This window comes from Lissotriton vulgaris, chromosome 7 (genome assembly GCF_964263255.1).
Source record: "Lissotriton vulgaris chromosome 7, aLisVul1.2, whole genome shotgun sequence".
Classification (NCBI taxonomy): Eukaryota; Metazoa; Chordata; class Amphibia; order Caudata; family Salamandridae; genus Lissotriton; species Lissotriton vulgaris.
The window spans coordinates 1,154,327,093-1,154,336,640 of NC_141695.1; the positions used below are offsets into that span (position 1 = coordinate 1,154,327,093).

The window sequence follows — 9,548 nt, forward strand, 5'->3', positions numbered from 1 at the left end:
ATCAATATATTTATCATGTCCCTAAAGATATTCACATCTCATTTTATACTTAGTTCTAGATGTACCAATTAAATATGCAAAACGTGATGGATGTAATGCTTGAAATAATGTCAGCGACTGCGACTTTTCTAGCATACCAAGTTGCCTCAATTTGGACCCTGCCACATGCTTATCAGTCTTGACCCTGCTCGAACCAGATCAGTCCTGCCCTAACTGCCAGGCCATGTGCTCCTTCAACTAGAACACCAGCAGCCATTGATCGGTTTCATCCTTATTAGGGCTCATCAGTCAAGCATAGCTTAGTTGTAGTGGCACAGTGTGCACAGGACCCATATCTGGACCTACTGATCCCACTTGCAACCTTGCTCTAAAGTATACAAAAAGCAATGGATGGAATGCGTGCCTGCTTTAATGTATAGTTGCAGTGATTTGCATATAGATGGGTCTATTCCGAGGTGGCATTATGGGCAAGAAAATGATGGAGCGGAATGTGGGCCGAGTAATTACTAGTGGCTGAGCTTAATTCAAGCATCCCATCCCCCCTATCACTTTATTGTAATCTTCATTGCGACGTTCTAAAAGTCCCAAGGGCATTTTCTCGAAAGCTGGCTACCCCACCATAAGCTTAAGTTTGAAGGGGCTCTACAACCACACCAGGACTCCATTCACAAGACACAGGAAGAGCAGATTGAGCATGGGAGGAATCCATGTGGCTTGGAGAACGAAGGGTTAATAAAAGAATAAAACGTGACTAAGGTGTAGAATAACCTAATCCGGTGTGTCCTCCATGAGGGTCTTGGTGGGGGTCGTTTTAACGACTCTCTCTCTTTCTTTCTGTGCAGGACGAGGGTCGTATGGTCTATATCCGGAATCTTTCCAGCAGCATGAGCTCTGGTGAGCTAAAGAAGCGTTTTGAAGTCTTTGGGGAGATCACAGAGTGCAGGGTGCTCACAAGAAACAACACGTAAGATGATCTACAATTCTGTACATATTTTTGGGGGGAAAATCCATGTGCCTTTATTTGAAAAATAAACCTGTACACTTGTAAACACTGATTATGTGCACTTTAAACGTATGCAAAATGCTTAATGTATATGCAGTCCAGAATTCCTAACCTTCAATTGTTCACAGCTTTAATGGACCTTTGCTCTTAGTGGTTCTAAGGTTAATTTGCTTCGTCATCAGTCGAAATCAGTCCTTGGGTTGTTATCCCAGAATCTCATATCGAAGCACATTGTGGTCAGTGTTTATATTTGTGTGGTAATACATTCCCTCACATTTTTGCTTCCGTGCAACTCTTAGTGAACATGTCACTTATTGGAAGTTCATTAGAGGGGTGTAACTGTGGCAGTTTGGAAGCACTTACATTTCACTGTGCCTTTTAACAGTTTGTGGAGTTCCCCCCACTATTTTATACATTTTGGGCTTTAGAGGTTTCTGAGTGCATGCATTAGTTTGTTTCAGAAGGTAACTTAGAGTTAACTGTTGCAGCAAAGAGTTGCAGTAACAACGTAGTGGAGTGGTGGTAGTTAAAATGTTTGTAGTTCCAAAATCTGGCTACATTTGGGGAAATGAGTAAAGCAGTCAAAAGGCTTTCAAGCCCACGATTACACAATGTTAAGGAAAAGCTTATGAGCTGGATAGAATCTGGCTGCTGGGTCTGTCCTGAATCCCTGACAGACCTATACTGCTGGCATCAGGGCTTTAAAGATACTGTCAGCAGTGATGTGTGGAGGTTTTTCAGTAAATTGAAGCAATGGGTGATCATCCTCTACCCATATCGTCTCTGCATATAGTTGAGATTTGCGTGTGTAGGGCTATGTTTGCAGAGATCAGGTTGGTGTTTTTTGTATAGATGCTTTGCATTGAATTGGTAATACCTCATTATAATGTTTGCACAAGGTCGTGAAATGATGAGGTCGTGTTGAAATGTGAAAATTGTAAACCATAACCAGAAGGTAATGATGTGTTTCTTTTCTCAATGCACAAGAGGGGGCAAGTATGGCTTCGTCACCTTCAGATGCTCGGAGAATGCTGCTCTGTCCTTGAAGAATGGCGCCTCCCTGCGGAGGAGGCAGGAGCCGGCCTTCCAGCTGAGCTACGGGGGCCTGCGGCCTTTCTGGACCAGATACACTGACCTGGGTAAGGCCGCTGACCACACGGAATCGAATGCACCTGTTGGGAGATCAAACTCTTCCTAAATATAATAGGGCAGTTAAGGCGGCAGATATAAGTGAGACAGTCTTAGCAATTTGGTAAAGATGACTATGATGAGCCTCATTCCAGACGTTTTTGGGGTCTCTTTCTTATCAGTTACATCAAACGATAAACATGAATGTCATAGTTCATGCTTGGTCTTGGAGGTCAATTTCTAGATAGATCTTTTTTCACTGAAAGTCTAGCATACCGTGCAACTTCCTCCTAAATTTCCATGAACTTGATAGAACCTGGAGCTGTTGGCTTCTGGCTGATTTACCAGCAGCAGAACACCACTCCATTACCTAAGGGCAAGGAACAAATGATGTATTGTGCGCATCTTACAGCCAACAACTTCTTTTTTTGTTTTTAATCACTTATAAATCATATTAAATGTGTTAAAGCATAACTGACTAGAATGGAGAGCAAAAAGGGTCTAGGGTGATTTCTGGGAAGAATGAAGTATGTGAATCTGTTGCATTTAATAGGCCCAGATGCTTCCTGGTGGGTAAATCTCACACAACCTACATCCTCCATATGTTTGGTGAGTCTATGACTGCCCATGGCACTTGCTGTCTCTCACGCACCCGTTTCAATTTCCCGCCCTCAGATTCAAACATGGAGGACATGTCCCCGTCGGCATCCATGAAGAGCAAGTATGAGACCATGGATTTCGACAGCCTGTTGAAGGAGGCCCAGCGCAGCCTACAGCGGTAATGGCCTTACCCTCCAGAAGCACCTCAATACCTCAGTCAAGGCACTTCGGAAATGTTTACGTTCTAAAAAAAAACTGAGTCTATTGGGGGTAGGAAGACCAGAAAGAGAAAGGAACAAAGACTTGTATCCCTTTAAATTGATGTTTACATTGAGCAAAGCTGCTTCTGTTTGTGAGTCTCACCGGTGTTTGATGTCCCACTGCCACACTATAGCATTGTCGCTTCAGACTGGTTATCCTTGGTGTGCTTGTAGACATTGACCCCTCCTGCGGTCCTCCTTCGCCCTTGACCTGTCCCCGTCGTGGAGTTCCAAGTGTATTTTCCACTTGCCATTGCCATCTGTTGTGTGTGACAACAAAGATGTCAATTGTGTATAGAGTTGGACCTCTAAACTACTTTTTAATATAAAAAAGAGAAGATCTATCCTAAAGATGTATTTATTGTAAGCCCTGTACTGTATGTTCCTGGTTCTATGTGTGTTTCCTTGGTTTAAAACTATGCATTGTAATGAGGTGTTTGCCAAAGAATAAATGACGTTCAATCAGCAATACCACAAGAGTGCAAAAGCCACTTTGACTAGGGTCTACCCTGGCACCAACTCCCCAAAGTCTTGACCAGAGACATGATAGATTGTAGTATTCCTAATGATGTGAGCTGCCCCCAAGAATCGGTGCATTCATTAACTATCCAATGATAAGGTGTTTTTCTGGCACACAACCAAGTTCTCAATGTAAACGGTGTGTGCGCAACCTGCTGAAGTTGTATTTTGTTGCTTCAAAAATGTATGTTATTGTCACCCTGCTTGGTAGAAGTTAGTGTAGTGACCTCAGACAGATAACTGACTGGTTTGCCTTGGCAGGGATTCAACCACCGCTGATTTTCCTTCTGGAAAGTGACTTATTCGGAATCTGCCTAAAACAATAATCTCTATCAAAGTATAATTAGCAAATTGATAACCCTGGATCTTGCAGATTAAAGATACTTTCAGGGGTGATCAATACTCTGGGTTATTCTTATCTGTGGGACACTGAGAGATCCAGTAAAACATACCAAGAGACACCTCTAGACTCGCTGCCGGTGGGTTCTTGCCAAAGCTTTGTTGAAGGCCAGAATTTTGCTTGAGAGGGGTGTGCACTCCAACCCTTATGTGCCCTATAAATATTGTTTGCAATATTCAATGGACAGAACAGGTACTGGATAGTTAGCAGAGTCCTAGGTGACAGGCATGAATGTACAGGATTACAAATGTGTAGCTTATCTTCAGTGCTGAATTTTTGCTGGTGTTTTCCCGTGCTTAGCACCGGCACTTATTATCAACACCGGCATTTATTAATGACAGCCCACCACATGGTTGGCGCTGTCTGTCTATTTTTTGTATGAAGCACATCAGATTAACAATAATTGTAACCATTTAAAAAAAAAATCTACAGCTTCCAAGCCATTATTGCGGCTTTGGGTGACCTGGAATCTTCCAAACAGTTACAGTTTTAGGAGTGTTATGTTTAGTAGGCAGTGTTTATACTGGCATGTGGCAGCGATGTTGGCTCCAGTCGGTAGTGCACCCTACAGTGGCTTCTTGCACAAAACCATGGGCCCCAGCACTTCTTTATTTACAAAATAAGCACTGCTTGTCTTCTGTGTGCAAACGGAGTACCTTCCAAATTCCCAGATGGGGGGAGTGGGTTATTAAGTGAGGGGGAAAATGAGGGACTGACAAAGGTGAACAAGCTTGCCGCCACATGGAATATTTCCAAATTTGCTGCTCCCATTGCTAGTGCACATTATTAGTAGAATGTCAGATCTTTCCGCATATGCCTTTCCACCTGTCTTTTTGAAAGCAGGGAAGTTGGTGTGGTTGCTTTGGCCCCGCACATGTAATCCCACTTAGTGGAAATTAAGTCTTGCAATAAATGCCACAGAAGATGTTTGATTTGCTTAGTGTAATGTGCCTTAATAGTGTCGCTATAGGGTCTCTGCTGTGGCTGAAAGCCTGAAACCATTCACAAGAAGGCAAATAAAGGTGCTCGAAGGCGGCTGTACTTGTGAGATGGTGTTCTCTTCTCCTTAGCGGATGGTTGTTGTACAGCACACGTCTTTTGTTGACAAGGATGGTCCGAAGAAAAATATTCTGTCCAAACTGAAGCTGCGAATATCTGGCAATTAAACTAGTGTCCATTAAGCAGGTTAAAATAAATAGCGCCAATTGGGTATTGACATGGAGTTTTTAGGTCTCGCCTCTCAATGTGCATGCGCATTGAGCGGGACTATAGGGGCTTAAATAAGGTTTACCTAGACAGGCGATTGACTGGCGATTTTTAAATAACAAGTTCCCATGGCCTGTCCCAATATGCTAATCGTCTATTTGTTCAACAGTGTGAAACACATCAATCCTCAACTCCATATTATTTTTCCCTTGGTTGAGTTATATCAAGGACCACTGTAATTATGCAGCAGGTGAGGGACAAATTATGCAACAAGGGTAACTAAATTATGTGGCCAGAAGAGCTAAATTATGCAGCATAATTGAGCACATATTTTAGTATTTTATTATTTTGTCACTTTTCCTCGTGCTAAAAGTGTCTGGGAAAAGATTTCACCTCATTACTACCTGCTTAATAATAGAACTCCGCAATCAGCAACTGGAAGATGACTAGTCAACTTTTTCGAAGGGCCTTCCACTGCACGGGTACCTGTTATCACATTTTTAGTAACTTTTAATCTGTTTGAGATATAATAATTTTTTTGTTAAAATCTGCAGATTATGCAACAGATTTAATTATGTGGTAGGAGCGGCAAATCTAAAATTATATAGAAAACTCAGCGGCTGCAGAATCCCATAATTCCATTGGCCCTGGTTATGTTCAATCTAATGTTACTGCTGAGCTCCAGCATACGGATGCATAGGGAACCTTAAAATTGGCGACTGCTATTAAAGTAGCTCTCATTTCCAACACTGTATTATGCCTGCCTCTTACTGTCTTTTGGGGTTTAGAGAATATATTTGCCTTCTTTGCCTCCTCCCCTTCAACCCTGAGGAAAATATTTTTTTTAGCAATAAGCCAAGAATTTTTCCAAGGCCTGTTGTGCCTCGTTTCTTGTTTTTATGTGCAACATGTCCAAGAACTAGAAGCCATGCAGAATAGAATTCCATGATGCATTTGGCCACCATGGTATCATAAAAGCCATATTCTCCATTGACTTGGCCAATGGAAATGATTTGGAATATCAGGATAATGCATAAAGATCCTGACGTCCAAATAGGAGGGAGGATAAAAGGATTCCAGACATGCTTCGTCATGGACAAACTTTTTCCCATTCCATAGACCTTTACATGTTGCAGATCTTTGACAATGGCGGGCCTGTGGGATTTAGCCATACTGTATAGACAGGCAATAATAGCCTCAAAAGCCTTAGAATAAATTGGAGGTATATGTAGTTTTCCCAAAGAAGTAGTGTTTCTGACCCACCCTTAGTTCTTTAAAAGGATTGAGCGTCTGTCTTTGGCCAGGGCCTCATTGTAGCTCTGCCTTTGTTTCTTCTAAACAATGATGTTTACATGTGATTGCAATAGAGCTTTACTGTAGAATGTATAAACAATGACACCCTTAGGGTGGAAATTTACTATTCTGTGCCGTGCTTATGTCTCTGAAAAAAATATGCTTGAGGCAGCAACAAAATGCTTTATTGCATCTCCCTGTAAAATCCATTGGCTAATTTGCTGTGGTTCTAGACAAAAAGGAGACATTTTTATGGTGGGCACGCTGCTGTTGTACTAAACTGCTTCCCTCCATCAACTTGTGGTGAGCAACAACCATTGACAGCAACATGTTTCGGCTCACTCTTCTTTCTGTTCCATGGAACCTAAACTGAATGCCACTTGCTGCAACAATGGGCAATATCCTACAAATGTATCCAACATGAGCTGCACCACGCCATAATTCAAGCCAGGACTACTGGGATAGGATGCAATACGAGCTTACTTTGTTTTTTTTTAATGCATTTCCTGAGGCCTTTAGATTATCATTTTGAAAGAACATTCACTGGTACTTATGCACACGTGAGAACACGCTTTTGAAACGCACAGCTATCTAGAGCAGTGGGGTAACCAGCCCCTCTGCTTCCAGCCAACCACCAGGCAGGGGCCCGGTCTGGACCTTTGATCGCAGAGCAGGACACCTTCGGCCTGGGAAAAGTGAATGCACGGCGAATGCTTGTTTTTAGTAACTGGTTATTCTCATGAGTTGGATGCAAAGGCCTTTTAAATTTGGAAATCCAAGCCTACCATGAGCAGAACATACAAATGATAAAATGTTGGGGTTTGTAAAGAATCCACAGTGTGATAGTGGGATAGTAAAATCAGTTACAAGCACTTAAGACGTTCTCGTAAGACACATAGAGGTAACAAAAACTAAAGAAGCCATTACGTATAGGGGTGTGGGTTCGAGTGAGAGTGGGGGTTGTGGGTGAAGGAAAACCTATTTTTGGATCAACACAATGTTTGTGTCCTAAGGGTGTTATATAGTGATCCATTGAATCAACACCTTCCTCCATGCCAGTGGGGTTCCTTGCAGAGGAGAAAACCCCAAATGGTTTTAATGTCCTGAATGTTCTGTATTAAAAGTTAAAGTAAAATGAAATGCCCCCGTGGTCGACGGAGATGAGACTAGAGCATGGGAGCCTTTGCCCTTTAGATTGTTGGGCAGGAGGCGCTCCTGCACATACTTTTTACCTTCCGTGGAAGCTGCTACAGCTCAGTCCCTCTCGCGAACAATAGCAGTCCATTCTTATGGTGCAGAGATGTCCTTCCCTCTGTCTATACATAGTTTTTGCAATTCTATTGTAGTGCTTGTTCTCCTCCGATCATATGGAGTTTTGTTCTTATGCTGTAACTAAGCACAGACCCAATTTAGTTTTTGTAATTCCAGATACTACCCAGTTGAGATTTTCATATTATCCTCTGGACATCACACCACTCCGCCTCCATTTTGAAGGAAGTATCTAATAAAATGTTAATAGGACGGGATGACTTGGAAATTGCAATCTAAGATGAGAAAGAAGAGATGCCACTCATATACATTCCAACAGAGGAGCTGCTCTGGAAAATGGAGCCAGATAGAGTAGCAAAGGTTGTTGGCGGAGTTTGTTTACCAGAAGGATGTGTTTTTACAGTGTGGTGGTTAATGCATCGATTTATTTGGGCCACAGATGTTAAGTGCAAAATAGCTAACAGACTGCAAAAGCCTGCGGTACATTCTGGGGACGGTATTTATTGTGAGAGCATTGCCCGATCTTAAAATAATGTAAAATCTAAAGTTTTACCTGACTTCCCCATCTATAGCTCTATGTACTTCACAATATAGGAATTTGAAGTCTCTTCGGATTATTTCCTGTGCGCCCCCCATCTCCAAGATGCTTACTGTAGCTTAGCAGCACATACACTTCTCTGCTCAGTTGCATCTTGGGAAATGCACTGGCCACCTCCCTTTTTTGATGTCCAGCAAATTTCAGACCCACTGCACCCACATGGGTTTCTCCAAACTATCTCCAGAGCAAGAGTTGAACATATTGCCTTGTTTTTGTTTTGGATGTAGATAACGGCTATAACAGGTCGTATTTTCATATTCTAAGGGGGCTTTATGGGGCATTACGATATCAGAAAATATCTGAAAATAGTGGTGTGGGAGGGTTGTCTGCACATAGTGTGTGTGTCTGTGTGTGAGCCGATGTACTTCTGGGGGAAAAAAGGTGTGGAAATTTCACAAGGATGGGAGGAGTACTTCCTCCATTTTATTTATAAGTAGGCTAATTTCTACTTGTTTTTTTTAAGAAACACTGCTTATAGTTGATTTTAGTGATTAATTGAAAACATTATTTTTTTAATTGGTAGAGGTTTTTTTACAGACATAATATTTCACTTTTACATTTTGTTCCCTTATTTATGTAAAGTACTTTTAACCAACGCCGGCACCAATTCCTATGCCTTTATCCATTTGTTAAATTTTTACATCCTATGTGTGATTTCACAAACTACGTTATAAAGGAAATTATGTTTTTTTTTCTTTTTTTATTTCTACATGATTGATTTTTGTAGCTTTGTAGGTAATTTAACCAAAATGATGTTTTGTCCAGAAAGTTATAAAGTTTGTATTTTAAATTCTGTATTTTATTGTCATGGATTGTTTCTCCTTGCCCCCACAATATCTTTCTTCTCCTGCGCCTCAGGAGGTTCTTGTTTACATCTCAAAGACTGTATGTAGAATCTCTCTACTCATGTTCTGTAAATAGTTACTGTGATCTTGCAGACAAATAAAACTATTACATCTATGCGAACATGTTTACAGTAAATGAAAGATTCTTTTTGCCCATTTGAGGAACTTCATGTCACACCAGATTCTATATTAAATGTAATCATCTGTACATTAGAAAAACAATTAACAAAATCACTTTTTTTTTAATTCACAAATTTGGTTATTTCAGTTACAGCTACTCTCCGTCTATTATTGCTACTATGTTAAATATAATTGCATTCTGACCTATTAAAAGAAAACCACACCAGCTCAGAAAACCTTGCACCCGTCCAGGACCTCAGTTTTAGTAAGTGTTTAGCATTGAGAGTACACTGTTTGAGATGTTCTT

At 41.3% G+C, this 9,548-nt stretch overlaps 1 protein-coding gene across 1 annotated transcript in view; it reads left to right on the plus strand.

The window, feature by feature from the left end:
* Window positions 1-9,242, plus strand: part of PPARGC1B (PPARG coactivator 1 beta) — a 140,524-nt gene extending 131,282 nt beyond the window's left edge. The window contains exons 10-12 of the mRNA XM_086931606.1: window positions 843-964; window positions 1,991-2,142; window positions 2,807-9,242. Coding sequence (XP_086787732.1) covers window positions 843-964; window positions 1,991-2,142; window positions 2,807-2,913 — 381 coding nt within the window. The 3' untranslated portion in view covers window positions 2,914-9,242. The remainder of the gene's footprint in view (window positions 1-842; window positions 965-1,990; window positions 2,143-2,806) is intronic.
* The last annotated feature ends 306 nt before the right edge of the window (window positions 9,243-9,548 follow it).